The sequence below is a fragment of the Amphiura filiformis genome, chromosome 3 (assembly GCF_039555335.1).
Source record: "Amphiura filiformis chromosome 3, Afil_fr2py, whole genome shotgun sequence".
NCBI classification, from domain to species: domain Eukaryota; kingdom Metazoa; phylum Echinodermata; class Ophiuroidea; order Amphilepidida; family Amphiuridae; genus Amphiura; species Amphiura filiformis.
Window position 1 is genome coordinate 79,070,349 of NC_092630.1, and position 21,314 is coordinate 79,091,662.

General features: G+C 37.9%; 1 protein-coding gene across 1 annotated transcript; it reads right to left on the minus strand.

The window, feature by feature from the left end:
* Window positions 1-3,492: 3,492 nt before the first annotated feature.
* Window positions 3,493-21,132, minus strand: LOC140149205 (centromere protein O-like). Its single transcript, XM_072171420.1, has 6 exons — window positions 20,982-21,132; window positions 10,181-10,350; window positions 9,210-9,369; window positions 7,890-8,167; window positions 7,258-7,429; window positions 3,493-5,594 (listed from the first exon to the last, which is right to left on the minus strand). Exons 1-6 carry the CDS (start codon window positions 21,025-21,027, stop codon window positions 5,494-5,496), a joined length of 927 nt encoding a protein of 308 aa, XP_072027521.1. The 5' UTR covers window positions 21,028-21,132; the 3' UTR covers window positions 3,493-5,493.
* Between the last annotated feature and the right edge of the window lie 182 nt (window positions 21,133-21,314).

Genomic DNA, 21,314 nt, shown 5'->3' on the forward strand with positions numbered 1-21,314 from the left:
TTGCAAACCAGAGTGTGGCCACAGGTGGAGAGATTGATTGAATAACAAACTTACTATTTCCTGTAACATTTTGCTCAGAAAGTTCAATGACTTGGCCAATATAACTTTTATCAAAAGTGATGAACAACTATGTTTAAAGGGTAGAAATTACAAGTTAGCCAGAGTTGTAAGTTATGATACATGTACATACATTTCTTGTCAAGAATATTTTGAGATTTTCATCATTCTTCACTGGCTTATAAGGTGTGTGATAGATAACATGGCTACATACACAGAAACAAGCGATATTTTAGAAGACCAGATTCCTAAGGATTCTGTTGTTGTCTTTGACTGGGATAACACATTGAAATTATGTAACCACCAAACACGCACAATACATAGTAGAGTAAGCAAGCAATTCTTAGAGGATCTGAAAACAAAAAAGAATTGCACTCTGTTTGTTATAAGTGCCATATCACCATCAAAAATCAACATGGAAACTCTGCTGGTAGAAATGGACAGACTTGGGCTTACTCACGTTTTTATGGACAAAGATGCATCACCTATCAATGTTGTATCTAGACGTTATGCTTGCAAGGGTAATGTCATTATATGTGGTTATGATAAAGCTGAAGTCTTCTTGGAAATTATGTCCGAGAGAACAAATGTACCTAGTTGGAACTCAGCAGGAGATAATATGGTAGTTTTCTTTGATGATGAAATTGTCAATGTGGAAAACTTCAGTGTCATTGTGAAAAATAGTAAATGCTTCCATATAGTGTAATCTATGATTGTAAATTACAGGTGTTTAATACAGTTCTACTAGATAGTTTGCTGACATGGCATTGTCTTGCAGATTTGCAATATGAAGCCAACCAAAGACTGAGTAGAGCTGCATCTTAAAGTGACTTTTAATTAATATACAAATATTTAATATTTACGAGTCCAGTGGGAAGAATATTTTCACAAGGTGAAATATGGACTGTGTCATTCAACGAGGCTTTAATGGAACAGTTCATATTTCACAAATGATGTTCTTTTCTTGAATGAATAAAAACATTCCATTTGTTTTATACACAGGTGTTGGCCCTTATCATTTGTTCGTATATCCGCCATTTTGGATTTTTGCCATTTTGTGCATTTTGAAACCAAAGACGAATTTTTTCTTCATTTTTTAAAGTCCCCAATTAATCTGTATGCAATTACCTATCATGTGAGACATGTTGATGGCTTGGCTTCGATTTAGTTTTCTTCTTCTGACAATTTTCACTTTACGGCCGCCATCTTGGATTTTGAGCTGAATTTTCATAAATTTTCAAGTTTTACCGGATTTTTAAACCGAAGGCGATTTTTTTCTTCAAATTTTGAGGTCGCTAAGTAATCCTTGTACAATTATCGTTCATATAGTACATGCAAATTGGTTGGCTTCGACTTTTTTTGAACTTTTTTGAACAAGTGATCGAGCGGTCTATGTACATCAACCCCTGTGTATAACTCATGTAAATTCCTTTTCTTCCATAAATCACCAGGAAAACAAAATAAATAAAATATCTAAACTATATTTATTTTAGAAGCATAACCCACATCTATAAATGGCGATTCAAGGTGGTCACCGCATGTGTTACATGCTTGCATTTGTCAGTGTTGCCATGGCAGCTGCACACAGGGTCTTAGCTATAAATTTAGGTTTGCCTGTCATTTACATAAAACTGCCTGTCCTAATTTAACCTTTCAAACATTTACCAGACTTATACTTTATGGCTTCCAAACTGTCATTTATGATTTTCTAATACTTTGTAACATTGGGGCATAATTTATTGATTACGTATTATACTTCCTTAGATAAAAGCAGCAGAATTATTTGTGTTGGGTGAAAATGCTTGTGTATCGTTCATTTCATGTGTCTTACACAATGTGTAAAATGTAGCAAAAAGCAACCTGAAAGTAACCTGTTCATTTGTCAAACTTTGTTTTTATATAAATCTGGGCTCAAACACTTGGTATTTAGTTGGATTTTTGTGGAATTTCTTCCTGCACTGCCGTTTATCATACTTGTCCAAATTTGTTCCAGTGTTCAGTAGAACCGAAAGTACTACAAAGCACACTATATTGGCACATTTTAGAACATGCGTTGAACGAGCTGGCTAGGAAAGTAGCACACTGCACATCCGATGACAAAGTAGCTGTCTCAGACTGGTCTTACACAATCATGATATTCATCTTCAAAAACATGTTATTCCTGTACATACCGCAGAAAGCAACACTATGTAGGGACACATTCTTAGATAAGATTTATATATTCTTTATTTATTAAAAAATTATATGCACAACTTTTTACATACATACATTACTATACTGATGGTTAAATTGTATATAATTTCAGTACTCTGAATATAATTATTATAAAAAACATTACAATAACCTGGTACTGTGTCATGTATGTTGCATGACATAATAGACTAAAGTGACAAGATTAAATTGAGAGAAAACATGTTTGTACTTAATGTCTTATGTCAAGTTTGCTGAAATTGCACAATAATTTTCACTTGATGCAAAAATATCATGAAAGCATACATAAACACTTGAACTCGTAAACAAACCATAAAGGACCTGCAGAAGTTGTATTTTGATCCATTAATTCCCTATGCACACCATCTCTACCTGAGCGGATCAAGGGATGTTGAGATGTCAAGTGCACAAACTTGTACTAATAATTGGGGTATTCAGTACACCCCCTGGAAAATATGACCTCAATCTCCACAGTGGGTATATATTTTAAATGGAGTCATCCTTTCAGGTAACCCCATTTGAAATTCATACATGTACTGTAAAAGGGGATATTTTCGCGAGCAGTTATTTTCGCGATTTAGTGTAAGAGAGACATTTTCACAAATGTTTATTTTCGCGATTGCTAATTCCTGCCCTATAATTGTAATCAATGGTTGCATATATTCGCGAGGTGTTATTTTCGTGGTTGGAGCTCCAAACGCAAAACTGGCAAAAATTAAACCCCTCCTTTTACAGTACTCTCTGTGTAGAAGATTTAAGTCATGTCTTCCATGGGGGGTGTGGATTTTAAGTGGAATAGCCCATTAGGTGGAATATGGCAAAGCTCCATATAATGTATTTCAAAGTAAATATAATCAATTAGAGAAGCAGCAACTGTTGATTAGGTCATTTACACTGTAATCTACATTTTGTACATTCATAATTATACATGTAATAAAGAAAGTACAAAACATACATGAACATGACAATTTGCCTTTTTGGTTATTTCTTGTACTTGTATGTGAGAAGCATTACACTAGCTCTGATAAAAATTGCATTCATATTAAAATGCTAATGCATAAGTAAGATGTGCAAAATATTGTTGTAAAAGTTATTTGTAAAGTGCATTACATGTACACATTAAATTATATTCCAAATAATTCAAGGGATAGGCATGAACAAAATAATTAAACGACGTACATTTATGTGTGCGTAACCACTGGTATAAGCCCACCTTCGCTATAAGCCCACCCCTATTTTTCAAAACATTCTGGGAACAAGGGTGCACTCAGGTATAAGCCCAGTACTAAATTTTGGCCAAGTTCTTAAATCAAATCAATGCTTTGCTCTCATATTTAAGAACAAATAAAAAAAAAAATATCAGTTGATAAATTAACATTCCACACTTAAAATTTTAAGAAATTCACATAGATGATAGAAATTACTGGTACATTGGGCATATACAAATGGGGATGATTGTTCTTATTTTTAAATTCATGCACTAGCCCTTCCCCGGTTATAAGCCCACCTCCATTTTGGAAGTGAAATCTGCCATCTAGGGGGTGGGCTTATACCCGAGTGGTCACGGTACATGCAGTACTCAACTTGCCAATTCCAGTCAATTGTGTAATACTATCATGATTGTTTAAATAGCAGATGTGACCTTCATTTGACTCGGAACTTCCCATGAGTATCGCCAAGTAATTACAATTCTACATTAATGTGCTTCTACAATTAAAGCAACATTTGACACCACCAATAAACAAGAGTCCCCCATATTACACCCAAGTTAGCTTGCAATTGGACTTAACTCTTTGAGACCAATTTTTAACGTTTAGCCCATTTAACAACTGCAATGACGGTGTACCCCAGTAGGTGACATTTGACACCACCTACAATATTCTACATGCCCCAACTCTTTGAGTGTGATTGTTTTCCATTACTTTAACCAATGACCTAGCTCGTGATTTATGTCACCTTAAAGCCCCATGCTGCACCTTTGATCCAACTTTGATACAAATTTGGATCGAGTGAGACCATATTTATTGGTTGAGCCATGATTTTTAAAATATTGGACGAGACATATTCGAGTACAATATTTTAAAACTCATAGCAAGACCAATAAATATTTGGTGTAAAGCAACCAATTTTATCATTACATGTATTGTGTTTTGGATCCAATATTTTCACACACTTCAAAACATAATAATGAAATATAACTGGATAGAATGAGCATAAATTTAATGGTCATTGGTCAAGCTACAATAATTTAAATATATTGGGCTTTTCAAAGTCAAGCACAATATTTTTATGACCAATAAATTTGTGTATCGTCCCTATCCAGTTTTATGTTTACGAGAATGAAGATAAGGCTATTCAAAATGAAATAGTGACGAAATATTTGGACAGCTAGATTATGTACAAAAAGTATAGGACCAAGATAATAATGTAATCATGTTTACGTATATAACACTTTATATGTGACCCTTCATCCCTTTTCATAGTTGTTTCGGTCCCATTTTAAAATTTGATATAAAAAACTAGTGTAAATGCATATGTACATTTATTTGAAAATTGAAGCATATTATATTGCTAACATATTGCTCTCTGTACAGCAAAAAGGAAAATACATAATTATAAAATTATTTACAGTTTCAGAAATGTTTAAATAGTGCTTTTCTTTTTTAAACTTTGAATCAAACATTCATCTGATTTGAGCAAAAGCATTTACTACTCTATCAAAGTTCCTTCACACATTTTGCCGATGCAGTGCATGTACTGCATATTCAATGGTTACATGATAAACAGGGCTTGTGTGTCGTCAAATTAGAAGGAACTTGCTGAGAACTGTAGTATCTTAAAAATACTTGAGCATAAGTCTTGCTTGTTTTTGTGACAGGAGGACAAGGTTAAAAAAGTTTGTCTCATGTCATGAGCAAATGGAAAAAAGGCAAAGTGGTTTTCATCTGTTTTTTAAAAGGAGGCCACCACGCTAACCCCATCAATATTTGTATAGTGTTTTGTGGGCACTTATCGAACACTTAGTGACCGGTTTAAATGAAGTAAAACATAAAAACATGAAAAAATGTCATGCAATGAAATGTGAATTTTAAAAAGCTATGTGCACAGTCTCCTGAGACAAACCTCTTTTTTGATTAATTCACTACTTGAGTTGAGTGATACCCATTTTATGCTCTCAGTGATAGTCCTTTCAAATAGAATAAAAATTACCTTCATTATTATCATTTATTTTAATTTATCAACAGCAATGTGTAGCGGATGAGCAGCTAGTACAGATTGCAAGTGATTACACAGCTTCCGAGAGGCAGAACGAGATATGTCACCATCTGAAAGAGAAACAATTTCATTGATTACAAACAAATGTTTCATTGTTAGAACAACTTTTAATGTTCCACAAGTGGATAATGGTGCATTGTTTAACTTTGAAGAACAGGTGTACACTTGGCATATGTCGATATGAAATAGGATCAATTTAGCCCAAATTTAGTGGTTGAGCTAGGAGTTTTAAAATATTGGACAAGACATAGTCAAGTCCAATTTATCAATAGGGAGACCAATAAATATTTGGCGTAAAGCATCTAATTTTATTATTATTATGTTTTGAAGCCAATATTTTCACCCACTTGGATTCATCAAATCATAATAACACAGGCGCTTCCTAGATACAGACTCATGCCATCACATCATCTGTGCACTCATATTATCTTGCCTTGATTACGGTAACTCTCTTCTTGCTGGCACCACCAACATCAATTTATCCAAACTGCAGCGTATTCAAAATAGGGCGGTGCGTCTCATCTACAGCCTCAAACGTCATGACCACATAACCCCATACATCAAGGACTTACATTGGTTGCCCATCAAGGAGCGTGTCAACTTCAAGATCCGCACCATCATATATCAATGTGTCAATGACATTGCTCCACTCTACCTTCAATCTGGAGTTCATTCTTACACCACATCTCGTCATTTACGCTCTTCCATGGATACTACACGGCTCTCCATTCCTCTCACAAACAAATTAGCTGGTGATAACGCCTTCACTTCCTTTGGTCCTCGAATTTGGAACAACCTCCCATGCAACATCAGGGAGGTCCAAACACTTGCCAGCTTCAAAAAGCTTTTAAAAACCCACCTTTTTCAAATTTGATCCATTTCGTGTCATTGCCATTTCTTTCTGTGTTTTCTCTCATTGTAATGTGCCTAGAGCTAAAGTTGTATAGGCACAATATAAATCTATGTATGTAAGTATTTTTGATTGATTGGTAATTTTAACTCAGTCTAGCAAAATGTACACCTCAAAAACGAATATTACACCTGAATATCCTTTTGCACTATCCTGTAAAGCCCAATGTCGTTTTGTTTAATTCTGAAACTGGATAAAATCTGTATCTTGCAGCGATGCTGTTGTATTCATTTCACACTGCACAAGAAGTATGCTGCTCATCAAATACGGCAAGCATCTCGAACGAACGTCCGCCCGTGTATAGCCACTTTCCCCTCGACTTTTCCGCATAAAAAATAAATGTTGTAAATTGCATGAAATAAAGCCTGTATAAATTTGTTCTATAATACCACTCTATGAATTTTTAAGTTGAAAATGCATATGTTTAAATTTTATCATGGAAAATTATATAATGTAAACATGTATATTTTATAGGCCTATAGTACAACGACGGCCATCAAGGTTGTGCATACAGCATTTCCGGTATAAGTGGATCGAGTCCACTTGTAAACGCGTTCTCACTATGCTGTTTGATACCACGTCCTAGGTACGAGACTACCTCAATGACGTAGTCAGTCTCGATGCTACATCCTGGATGTAGGATTGAGACCACTTATTTCGTGTTCTCACTATGCTTGGAAGTGGACTCGATGTAGGATCAAGTCCACGTCCTGGTATCAAACAGGCATAGTGAGAACGCGCCCTTATATTCCACATAATATACCTGCTAAACTAAACTAGATGCTAGGTAATAAAAGACTTACCTTTTATTCTAACAAACACTCGGGATGGTGATGTTAATAACAAATTATCAAAGACCAATGCAATAGATGCTGTACATGGTTCACTCTGATTGGTCAGTTTTAAATCAAAGGTGATGTTATCAAATGATGCACTGGTGTGGACCTCTCCATCAAGAATTGTGTTGTGTTGGTTCTGTACAAAAAAGAAGGAATGTATATAATTGTAGATTGCAAAATAATACAATTTTGGAACTGTCAAATTATAAAAATCTATTTCACATTTCACATACTACAGCACCTTGACAGTGTTACTTTTATCATTTCCATGTCTATGGAATGAACTGTCTATATATATTAGAACTGCTAAAAATGTAACTGTGTTTAAAAAAAATTAAACTCATCTTATATCAGAGACATTACTTTCCTCAATTAACTTCTAGGTTTCTTTGTCTATTGTTCAATTTTAGTGCCTTCAGCGCTCTTAATTGAGTGGATATGTGACTTGTCGCTATTATTATTATTATTAACTAAGTCATTGAAATAAGAACTCAAAATATGAATTCTACAATAAATTTGAGATCAAAGTAGATGCAATGAGATAAAATCATGAATATTTTGACTGATGACTTTTATGTCATTGTATGTATACATACCTGCAATGTGAAAGCCTGCTGTCTCCTGCTAATATAGGCATTGAGGTAGTCTTTTACACAGTTCACAAATCCAGTGATATCATTATTGAGATCTTGACTCATGCTATTAATTGGAAGAAAATATGGAAGACTGTGTCGTGAAATAGACAGACTGTTGTGATTTCTAGATGTCTGTAGTTCCATGTAATACGGCTCACAATATTGTCTGTTGGAGAAAGTGTCCCAACAAATACGAATGTGTTTGTGTTTGCCTTTCATCACTGATGTAACAGAACAACCTGTTAAGTAAACAAAGAAAATAGTGTATGATAATAAAATGACTCAAGATAAGGTACTAAATGGTAGTAATCATGATGTCTAAACAAAATGTCAGGGATAATTTTATTTTAAGGGCCGATAAGGTCAAGACAGATAAAAGCAATGAATAAACAAATATAAAAAGGAAATATGCACCATCAGAAATGTTTCTTCTTGAAACACCAGATCTGTGAAAATAGTGGTGAGTCTCAGATACTGTTATTTGGGTATGCAGAGCTACCACCTGCTGCTGTCACTCCATTGCCATGGCAATTTTTTAATTGTTTCACCAAGAGGTATTTATTTCATGGCATGTTTTGTGATTTCCCCCACTAAGTGTCCCCTTCTTTAGCATGTTTAGAGGGTGTGAGATGAAACGGCCAAATCCCTGCAGAAAAAAAACAATGCAATGAAGCAATTCATTGCAAGTGACGTCATGCAGACGGACCGAATAGTGGCTTTTATTATATTTCTGTGCTGTTTCCAGCAGTTCAGCTGCTTAAGAGTACGTGCATCTAAATAAAAATTGTCTAAATGGACCCTTGTCAAGTTTTCTCCCTTTTGGCTGATGATTTCTCACCTCCTACCTGAAATTTGTTAAAATTTGGATGCTTACTGAATACTGTGTTTGTGTAAAACAGTTTTCACACAGGAAAATGTATTGATGAATACTATGCCAAAAGTTTTCATGAATTTAGGTTTTCTATTTAATCCTGGCACACTTCCTGAGCACACTTGTACAACCTACAATCCAGGAAAAAAAGAGTTGGCACACTTGCACTAAACAATGGAAATGCGTGCCCTATTGGGGAGGTGAGTGAAACATGCATGCAATATATGTGAAGTACAGACTCCCCATATGTAAAATGCAAGATTCTTTTTTGCCATACTATACTTGGGTTGTCACGCAATTGCCACATGGACAAGACATCGCATCACTCACAGTCATTTGTGCTGGACAGTATGGGGGGATACCAATTTTTGTAACAGACTCTTGCATAAACTTTATTATCATTCCCTTACCAGTCAGTCTACATGTATGAGTGAGTGTATGTTGAGCTTTGACTTTTAGTGCAGCTGACAGTGCTTCCTGAATTGATTCCTCATTAATTCCAGTCCTGTCTGATCTACTTGACATGCAAAGTTGTCCATCTTTCTCATCTAATACACTGCTCCGTAGGACCTTAAATCAAACAAAGTATCCTCTTAATTCACTCACGATTACAGATTATTGGCAAAACACTTGACTTAGGGGTTCATTCATAGGATTGAGGGCATGATCGCTGTTTATGCCCGAAGCGTAAGCCGAGGACATAAACAGCGATCATGCCCGAAATCCTATGAATGAACCCCGTTCATACATACCCAACATTCTTAGCAATTCAATACAGATGAAAATAATAAGGGTTTACAAGTTTAAATAACATTTCCATACCGTTTTCCTTCATAAATTGGAAGAAAATGAGTAGGCCTACTTGCAGGAAGCAGCTCGGCTCATAAGGTCAACGCGTGATACGCGTCATCTTTTGCGCTCCGCGTGAGATGGGAGCGGTGACATTAGCAAATCGTGGATTGTGTTAATTGGGTTCCAAAGCTGCGTGACGCAGCTTGTTTATGCCCTGCGTACTGGTCATAAACGGAATTTATAACCAGCAAAAAAGGGCCCAAATCCAATCAGAAACGTCGTTATATCGTGAGTATGTATGAATATAATTTAATATCTAATGTTACATCTTAAATGCAGAGTAAGTTTCAAATTGAAGTGTTTTTCATAAAAAGTTAGTCAGCTAATACTCTGTCACTGCAATTTATGTATTACACTTGATTAATTGCAGAGGGTAAACCTTAATTGGCCTTGATTAACTCGTTAATTCACATGTTATTAGCATGTGCTTAATTAATCAATTAACAACTAATTGATCCCCACCCCCTCTAGAAGTATGCAATTGATTTTCCAGATCCAGGTAGCTAAACTGAATCCCATGCAAACCTACCTTCCATGGTGTATTTTGAAGGTCCTTCTTAAGCTGATCTCTCTTTATCTGTAAAGCTTGCACAGCCTTCTGCAATGCATTCAAATGTTGTTGATGTTTAACATGATTTTCTTCACTGTCAGAAACCTTTTCTGCTGTATCTTCCAGTTGTTGTAATGTTTGCAGTGCTCCTGTAAAGAAAATACACAGAAGAAACTGAAGAATAACAACTTACTAACCTTTTGGTCTTTAAGGATCATATCTTGAAATGCCACTAAGGCTTTTTAACCCCCCCGAGTGGTGTCAAATATAGGAGAAAAAAAGTAAGAAATACAATACAAAAACACTGGGGGGTTCTACTCCTAATACTTTTAAAGTTGTGTCCATTTTACTACCCCTTCCCATGGCAAAAGATGTAAGTGACTTGTATATGGGGGAAGTTAAGTCCTTCTGTTCTATGTATGCTTTGTATTGTGAAGTGGGCCATTGGGGCACATTGTGACTTGCCAGATCTTGTTGACCATGTTGAACTGAGTCACAGAAGCCACAGATCAGTTGCATACTGTGATATTTGACGCCCAAGTACAGTGGCGGTGCCACAGGGGGCATGAGGGGCAAATCCTCCCCAGTCAGAACTCTTGCCCCCTATTGCCCCCAAGTAAAAACCCAAAATTTTACTTTTTAGAGGTAATTTGCTCCCAAAAAAAATTCACTTTTCCCCCCTCAATGCCCTCTGGAAAAAAATTCCTGGTGCTGCCACTGCCCAAGTAATATCACAGATTAATTATGCTGATTAGTTCAATTTTCAATTAATAATTAATAATTTAAAAAATACAATTAAATGAAAACCAGGGGTCTAGTACTCCTAAAAGTAAAGCTTAGCTCAATACAGTTGACTTATCAACTTTCATCCAAATTTCAAATAACATCTGTTGCAAAAAATGTCAATGCAAAATCCCTTATTGGTTTGTACAGGGCCTTTCAGTTCAAGTCAATTTTCTCAGCACAGAAAATGCCAATTTGCCTTATCTTTGGTAATTATTTAAAGTTGATTTCCCTGATAAGAAATCGAACTTTTGGAATTGTTTCTTCAAGAGGTATTTATTTTATGGCATGTTTTGTGATTTACTGATTGAGTGCTACGGTAAGCGTCCCCTTCATGTCCGAGATGGAACAGCCAAATCTCAGCAAAAGCAAATAAATGGGAAGAAGTGATCTATACTATAATATCAAGTGACGTCATGCCGACTGACAGAATGCATGCTAGGAATCGAATGAAAAGGGCTCAAAAGCTATCAAATTCATCACCTGCAATTTGAGCCCTTTTCACTTGATCGAGAAATCATCTACTATTCATGACGAAACGATAGTTACTGTGTGTGCTAGTGGTTCAGCTGAAAGCTGTGTATTTAAGACAAAATAAGGTATTTGTCCGTACATGAACCTGTAATTTATAGGCCTACTGAGTGACAGTATATAATTAGCTACTTTGAATGGGTTTTTAATTTCATCAATCATGTCAATACTGCTGTTTTCTTCATTTTTTGCCACATTTTTTCATTTCAAAAATACCAAATCACAATTTGAATGACTTATCCTTCACTTTTAAGTTTTAAGCAATTTATAAATACCGGTAATTTTATTTTTTTACACTTTCGATGGGATCACTGAATGGGACTTTAACTATGGGTACGGTAAGTAATTCTTGGCCAAGCTCAAATGCTAGTATTACTAGTCATGCTAGTGGCACTGCGATAAACACACACAAAGACAGCGCGGTACAGAAGAAAGCATGTACACGCACATTACAGTTATGTATCATTGTTGTAAGTATGCCTTGTATAGGTATGCCAGGCAAACCTTAGTTAACACATTTGCTAGTCAGCCAAATTCCCTAGAACACAATGCATATTTACATAGAAATTTAAAAGAACTGGCCGGTCAAGGAAACCTACATAAATATGTTTTCTATACTTCACTTGACCCAAATATATGATTTTTATGGTGATGACAATCGCACATGAAATTTAGAGGATTTTGATAGCAGTTCCATTAAAAAAGCTGCTATCAATGAGACTAAGATCTAGAAACACCACCGAAATGCTGTTTTGGGGAATTTTGCTAGCTGAATCTTTTTGATGAAAGTCAATCTTTGACAAGATGTAACTTTGCTACGGAAAATGCTATGAAAAAAAGGTTTTCAGTTTTGGCTTTCTTTTTACTCAAGGGCTTTAATTTGATATATAAAATGATGCAGTTTGATGGCAAATTTGAATTCACCTAGCATAACTACCTTGTACATATTGCATACACGCTACATGACGCAACTGTAAACTGAGTGACAGTACGCTAGCCTATGATGATGCAACATGCATGCATCCAGCTTAATTAGCGTACCACACCAGCGCCTACTCAAGAAAGTGAAGGCTCATGGCATAGATGGAAATCTACAGAGTTGGATAGAAAGCTTCCTGACAGGTAGAAAACAGAGAGTCTGTGTAAATGGTGGAACATCTGAATGGGCAGACGCCATTAGCGGTATCCCGCAAGGCAGTGTCCTAGGTCCTATCCTCTTCATCATATTCATCAATGACCTACCTGATGTAGTTGAAAGTTATGTAAAGATATTTGCTGATGACACAAAGGTGTTTACGCATGTTCAGAAAGAAGAGGATTGCGAGAAGCTTCAAGAGGATTTGGACAACCTGAGTTTGTGGTCAGATACCTGGCAGCTTAAATTCAATGTAGCAAAGTGTGGAGTAATGCACTATGGTTCACAACCAACACCATGTACATATAGCATGTCAGAAGAAGGTAATAGAAGAAATTTAGAAGTACTAGAAGAAGAGAAAGATTTGGGAGTGAAATTTGACCCCTCGTTGACCTTTTCAAAGCATGTTGATATGGTTGCCAATAGAGCCAACAGGATGGTTGGAATCATAAGGAGAACATTTGATTACATCAATAAAGATATGCTGAAGATTCTGTACAAAGGTCTAGTGCGTCCACACCTAGAATATGCAAATTGTATTTGGAGTCCAGTTCTACACAGAGATAATGTAAGGATTGAGAGAGTACAGAGAAGAGCCACAAAAATTGTTGCAGACCTGAAAGAGAGGACGTATGAAGAGAGATTGAAAGAGCTTGATTTACCCACATTAGCCTACAGAAGATTAAGGGGAGATTTGATACAGATGTATAAGATAACCCATATCAAAAAAATAAGGTAGCGGATGCCTACCCGGTGCTGATCCGCAAGGTATCCGATACCTTGTGGATGTCATTTTTAAAGACATCCGATGGCACCCGCTAGCAGATTAGTTTTCGGATGCCTCAAAGTCAGAGTTGGGAGCTACTGGGTAGGTATCCGTGCCTTAACAAGTTATCCAAAAGGCACCCGCTAACTTAGTCAATAAAGGGAGGCATCCGAAAGGGCACCCGCTAACTTAGTCAAGAAAAAGGAGGCATCCGAAAGGTATCCACTAACTTAGTCAATAAAAGGAGGCATCCAAAAGGTATCCACTAACTTAGTCAATAAAAGGAGGCATCCAAAAGGTATCCACTAAGGTCACATGATCACCAACTGCCATTTCAAATTTGCTGTTGGATTCATGCAAAAGTACAAGCTGTTCTCTTGATGGTGGTGTTTTGGTCTCTTCACACAAATCATTCATTCTTTATGGAGAATTTTATACTACAGATGACTACAATGACTATATATATGCACATGTAGATGCACAGGTAAATTAAAGATTTGCAGAGTTGCATTTCAAGCAGTAAATGTTATAAGCTTATCAACTGCATGCACATAATGTGTGCAAAGGCTGTTGAATTTTGCAGTATACACTTGCAAGTATCCATAATTAGTTTTCTGTGATAACCTTGCTTCTAGCCATGCACTGCAAATTGGATTCATATCATTGGCAATTACTGATACATGTCTAAAAGGTTGGAGATCGTAGGTATAATTGTACAATGCCGCAAGTATAGCATGTGGTGTACCGGGGCACATCAAAAAATTTTGGTGGGTATGCTCCCGAATTTGAGTGGTGGGTCTTTGGGAGCTGACGGCGTACTGGTAAAAGGGGTCTTTCGGAGCTGCGAACCGGCTGTGAACAAGTAAAATGGGGTCTGAGCTGCGAAAAGTCAAAATCAAGGGTATTTCTTGGCTTTTTGGTTGAAAATCGCTTGAAAAAACAAGAAATATGAGGAATAAGCAATTTTTGGGTCTTTTAGAGCTGAAATTATCAAAATCAACCCGGTCTTTCGGAGCTTTATTTTGGTCAAATATAGGGGGTCTTTCGGTGCTGCGAAACCCAAAAAGGGGGGTCTTTCCGGGGGAGCATACCCATATGGTCATTTGTGTTGAGTGCCCCTCGGTGGTGTACCTCTGGGCCCGGGTTGGCACTTATAGGAATCTGAAACCTTGTTTAACAAAATTGTCCAGGCCTAATTGGATTTTAGTTTTGCATTTGACTTTGTGTTATCATGTCATTATGTACAATTTATGCTTGGGACTCAAAATCATTTAGTGTTCAGGAATTCATTGTGTTTTACAGATTTTGTGTTAAAGTAAATTCCAATGTACTGGTACCGTATTACAGTAAAAACTGCACCGCGATAATAAAGCTCACATGTTCGCCGGTTTGTTGTATCCATGTTATACTCAATCAATGTATTGCCTCATTTACATGTACATGAACTTCCACAAGAATGTTGCCTAAGGGGCTGTGCAATAATTATGAGCCCTGGGGGAGGGTAAAACTGTGGGGGGGGCCAAGAAATTTTTGGCGAGCCGAAAGGGGGGGGGGAAGCAATTTTTGCCATCCGGGAGGGGGGGGAAAAGCGGTACAGAAACGCTTAAATATGTAAATTTTCCACGGGGGGGGGGCAAGGGGGGCAAGCGATTTTTGGCGAGTCGTTCGGAAATTTTACCCCCCCCATAATTATTGCACAGCCCCTAAATATATGCCGACCAAGTGCGGTTTGTTGAAAACCATTGATGCCAATTGAAATGTGCCAAATGACATCGGGTACTTATCCGGTGGTCTCCACTCCAAAAAAAGCCATCGGATAGTTATCCGGTAAGCGTACACTAACGGTTCTCAAAAGTTTTCCACAAAAGGCACCCGAAAGGCACCCGGTACTTATCCCATTGCTATTCACAATACCATGGAGGCACCCGATAGGCACCCGGTACTTATCCGGTACTTACCAGATGGCTATTCACAATACCATGTAGGCACCCGATAGGCACCCGATACTTATCTGGTACTTACCCGATGGCTATTCACAAGTGACCAGATACCATGGAGGCATCCACTAAAAGGTATCGGGTGCTTACCCGGTATCTACCTAATTTGCATGTCATTTCAGCCGGTGCTTACCCGGTGAGTAGCGGATAGGTATCCGCAAAGTTGTGTTTTTTCGATATGGGAATGCATGGTATTAATGACATCCATCCAGCCTCCATCTTTCAAATGGCACAGCAAGGTGTGGGAACAAGAGGTCACAGCCTCAAGGTGCAGAAACAACACACTAGACTCCGTATCAGAGGAAATTCTTTCAGCAATAGAGTGGTGAGCGCATGGAATGGACTGCCTGCAAATACAGTGCATGCTAAGACTACCAATGAATTCAAGAATGGCATAGATAGAGCTCTAGAGAAGACATACAACAAGTTCACCCATGGAACGGGAGCTCTCTGGCAGAAAGTTGTTTATTAACATGGCCCCATAAATAGATTATGCAGTAAGGGTATTGTGATGAAATTGGATGGGCTACATAAGGACTTTTTTTCCTTCAACAAGAGCCCAAGAAGAAGGTGTGTTCAAGGTGTGTTCAATTTACCTGTAACCAGGGTTGTTGATTTTTTGATTTAAATCGGATTTTTTTGATTTAAATCAATTTTTTTTATTTTTTTTATTCTAGACTAAGAACTGCTATACCCCATAATGAATTCAAAAGAGACCAGTGGAATGCTAGACATATGCCCAATACTATCAGGTATTTACATAAATTCAAAATGTGTTTTTACATGTGAAAATTTCAAAGATAAAATTTGGCAAAAATCATGGGGAAAAACCTGTTGAATTCGGCACCTTGAAGATGAATTTTTAGCAATGGATAAGTGACATATCATAGAGGTATTTTAATTGTATCCAAAGGTTGCACATCTGACAGGAATGAAGTAAAACAGTCAATTTAAGAAAGAAATTAAGTTACATTTATCAAAAATGGTAAAAATGTAAAAAGTTGATTTAAATCAGTGATTTTTATAAAAAATCAAGTGATTTAAATCGCGATTTAATTAAATCACTGATTTAAATCGACGTGATTTAAATCAAACAACCCTGCCTGTAACTAGTACTGGTAAATAAACTCATGAACTGTAATAATTATTTGCAGAATTCCTTTACAAATAATTTACTGTTGTAACTAGTAACTTACTGTATTTATTAATAGTACATACTACATACATGCATAGGTCATGTCCTAGAGTAGGTAAGCTTACTAAAACAAAATTATAAAGTTACATATCAATCATCATTAAAATCATTATATCCTAATTAAATATATCGTGTTCTTTTTGCTGGTGACGTCATAGCCATAGGCGGTGCCATCCTGGGTCTCCCCGATTTTTCAGCTATATTTTCTTGATTTCGGCGGAAAACACAATCCATCCTGATTTTCCTGTTTATGATTTGGACCCATAAACCTTCTTGTTGCACTGTGCTTGCAATTTTTGTGAATTTTATCGCCAAAGGAACTCATACAGGAGTTGTTTGCTCTTGCCCATTGATCCCATCCCATATGACTGGACTGCAGAATTTTGATCCCTTTGTTTTCCCAACTACATATATGCGCAATATCATCTCAAGTGCTTTTAGCGGGACTGAAAGGTAGGATCATTCCTCTTTTATTAATGCAATTTATTACCTGTACCACTACCAATCATGAAGATGGCGTGTGATGAAGAGGCTAGACATTCCATATTGATGAATTTTCTCATGTTATCATCATTCGTGTTACAAATACATGCAGTTGTTTTGATTAACCATGGCAACAGTGGTGCTTCCATTCACCAACCAAATAGTAGTAGTATTATAAGTATACATACATACCATGGAGATACTTATGTAGGTTTTGACAACCCTGATCCTAGTCTGCATACAGGTGCCCGCCCACCCAGTTTAATCTTACAGGGTGTTGAGATTTCTGAATTTTTGCAATACAGTGAAGCTTGGAGCTTACATGTTTCCTTGTGTGCCATACAAAAATCATCACTGGCAACCTGCGTTTTGAAATTTAAATCTGACAACACATATCATTTGTTTCTCGCAATCCTCCTGAGTGGTCAAGTTGAAACCAATCCTGGCCCTCCCAATCCGGCATATCCTTGTGGTATTTGTCAGAATGAAGTCCTGGATAATGATCATGCTCTGCAGTGTGACTCTTGTAATTTCTGGTGCCACACCAATTGCTGTGGCATCTCGAGCATGAATTATGAAGCTCTCTGTGATCTGCCATCTAGCTTCTCGTGGATTTGTTTTAAATGTGGTTGTCCAAACTTCAACAGCTCTTTGTTTGGTACCATGTCTGTTGAAATCTCAAATCCATTCTCTGTTTTGGACAGTAGTTTTGACTGTGATGAATCAGAAAACACAGTCCATCTTGACCATCCTTTGACATCAACCCCCAATGATCCTGACAAATGCCCGAGGTTTGCTCCACCCCAAAATAAGCACAAACCCAATGGGTTGAAAACTATGATCATTAACTGTGATGGAATAAAGAGCATCAAAAAACAAGCTGCTTTTCTTGCTACCATTGAACAACATAGCCCCGATATTATCCTTGGGTGTGAAAGCAAGATTGATAGCAATGTGCCCACTTATTCTGTTTTCCCACCTGGGTACACAGTTTATAGAAAAGACAGGAATGTTCATGGAGGCGGTGTCTTCATTGCCACAAAGGACACCCTGGTCTCAGTTGATATACCAGACATGGACTCAAATAGTGAATTGATCTGGTCATGTTTGCAATTTGCTGGCTCAAAACCATTTTATATTGCCAGTTTTTATGGTCCTCACCCAGCTGCGAGCAAAGCCAAGGCCCTTGAGGATCTTTCATGTTCTGTCTCCAAATTATTAAATCAGCACAAGAGAAGTCCCCCAAATATTGTCATAGGTGGTGACTATAATTTCCCTGATATCAACTGGGACAGTTGGTCTACCACCAAGTGTAGTACAGCTTCAATCCATCAGAAATTTTAAACTTTCTTCTTGAAAATTCTCTTGCTCAGCTGGTGAATAAAATCACAAGACCACGGTCAAACAGTGTTCTTGACCTCATTGTTACGAGTTGCCCGCAGCTCATAAATGATATTGAGTCATTACCTGGTATATCAGATCACAACATAGTTCTCTTCAACATAAGTCTGAAATCTAAAAGGCAATCCAAACCACCATTTAAGTCGTTTAACTTCAAACAAGCAAACTTAGAACAACTAAAAGCTGACACACAGGAGTTCACTTCAGAATTTTTGGCAAACAATCCCCTAGAAAATTCAGTGGACACAAACTGGAGTATTATAAGTAACAAGATCAAAGAACTTATGGACGAGCATGTCCCCTCAAAGCTTAAAAGTGGCAAAAGACATCTGCCATGGATTACAGTCCCTATAAAGAGACAAATGAGAAAGAGGGATCGTCTGTATAGTGTTGCCAGAAAATCAAATTCCTCCTCCAAATGGAGAAGTTACAGAGAGTACAGAAATTCTCTTGCTAAAACTATACACCAGTCACATATAAACTACACCAACAACATCATCGGTGGTAGTTTGTCTGAAAATCCCAAGACCTTTTGGTCGTATGTCAAGCTCATGAAAACCGAAAATCTTGGCATCCCAGTTCCTACGCACAGAAAATAAACTGTGCACCACTGATGAGGAGAAAGCCCGAGCCTTACATGAGCAGTTCCAATCTGTTTTCTCATCATCGCCTGCCAGAGAGATACCTGATAAAGGCCCCTCACCTCACTCGAGCATCTCACCACTGGTCATCCACCAGCAAGGAGTTCTTAAACAGATGCAACAACTGAACCCCGCCAAGGCCAGTGGTCCAGATGAAGTGCCACCGAAGTTATTGAAATCTGTTGCTGAAGAGTTAGCCCCAGCCCTGACTGTACTCTACCAACAATCCATTGATACTGGGGACGTACCAGTCCAGTGGCGCCAGGCACTGGTTACAGCTATCTACAAAAAGGTGACAAATGTGATGCAGCTAACTACAGACCCATATCTTTGACATGCCTATGTTGTAAGATGTTAGAGCACATAGTACTGAGCCATATGGCCAAACATTTGAGTTCCCACAATATCCTCTTGGACTCACAACATGGCTTTAGAGAACGCCTGTCAACCGTTACTCAACTTCTCACATCTGTACATGACTGGGCTAACACTCTTGACAACCATGGCCAGACAGACGTAATATTGCTTGATTTCAGCAAAGCGCTCGATAGAGTTTCACACCCACATCTATCCGCTAAGTTGGACTTCTATGGGATCAGGGATCTACGCTCCGATGGATCTGTGCATTCCTAGCTGATCGCAAACAAGCTGTATCAGTCAACGGTACTCACTCAACATGGGGTAACGCCACATCCGGAGTACCCAGGGATCTGTGTTGGGGCCAGCCCTTTTCCTATTATATATAAACGACATCCAAGACAACATAAAATCAAACATCAGGCTATTTATGGACGATTCCATCCTTTATCGTGAGATCCACAACCAAGAAGATCATCAAATCCTCCAAGAAGACCTGCAGGTTCTTGCTGATTGGGCTACTGATTGGCTGATGGACTTTAACGTCAAGAAGTGTGCGGTTCTTGCTATATCTCGCAAAAGAAAAAACCCAGTCATTTCCAATATTCCATTCTTGGGCAGCCACTCACCAGTGTAGAGCAACATGATTACCTAGGTATCTCCATCTCCAATGATCTTCGATGGAACTCCCACTGTAACAACATCATCAAGAAGTCTAACAAGACCCTAGGCCTGTTGCGGAGGACATTATCACCCTGTTCCAGAGATGTTAAGAAGAAAGCTTATGAGGCCCTGGTTCGTCCCACGCTTAGAGTATGCTGCAGCAGCTTGGAATCCATATACAATATCCCTGGTGAACAAGCTAGAGCAAGTTCAGAGAGCTGCTGCACGCTTTGTTTATGCTGATTTTCGTCGGACGACCTCAGTTACACCTATGATTACCAGTCTTGGTTGGGACTCCCTACACGTAAGACGCCTGGTAGACCAGAGTGTGATGTTCTACAAAATCCACAACCAGTTTGTCAATATCCAGTTCCCTCCATGTGTTACCCCTGCATGCTACCTGTCTCGCAATGATCATCAATTGAAGTACCAGGTACCAACTCCATCTACCGAGGGTTTCAAGTTTTCCTTTATCCACGCTCCATACGTGTTTGGAATCATCTTCCTCCATCAGTTGTGATCCAAGCAACCCCAGCTGCCTTCAAAGAAGCTGCCCTTGTGTCAATCAGGGGGATGCTTCCGCCACCAGGCAGCAAACTCCTGTAAACCAGTCTCCAGTTCCTGTATATAGTGCACCCTCAGTTCATCGTTGGATGGTTTTTGCCGTAGCTTTGTTTTTCTTCACCTTCTTCACTACGCACCGCACCATGGCTGTTGACGTCACTCTGCACCGTCATGACCGTTACATCCTAGTTTAGCTCAAGATGAAGCTGTAAAAGGATTACACTACCAAGTACCAAGTACCAAGTTCCCATCCTTAGTCCTTACCTTTATTCAACCTTTGTATCGATAAAACACCTTGCTCCATGGTCATTCTTTAATTGCGAAGAGAGAGACGAGAAGACTTAAACATTGAAATTCATAAACAATCACTAATTTGTTTACAAATTTGGCGGTGTGTCGTAGTTGTAGTGCTGGGCGATAAATCACTTGACCAATAAAAATGGATAAAAAATTTAAATGTAAAGTTTGCAACTAAGGTAAGCACGGAACTCTACAGAAAACTATGGACACAATAAACCGTTATTCTCTATATGATTTATTTTTATTCCTGAAAATATCCCCGGAAAACATCCTTTTTAATCCCGTTTTTAATGGCCT

Excerpts from the sequence above, each read along its gene's own strand:
- LOC140149205 (XM_072171420.1), bottom strand. The coding sequence starts at position 21,027 with ATGACCATGGAGCAAGGTGTTTTATCGATACAAAGGTTGAATAAAG. Across the intron at positions 8,168-9,209 it reads TCATACATGTAGACTGACTG|GTTGTTCTGTTACATCAGTG; the intron begins GTAAGGGAATGA and ends TTTACTTAACAG. Across the intron at positions 5,595-7,257 it reads AGTGTTTGTTAGAATAAAAG|ATGGTGACATATCTCGTTCT; the intron begins GTAAGTCTTTTA and ends TTTCTCTTTCAG.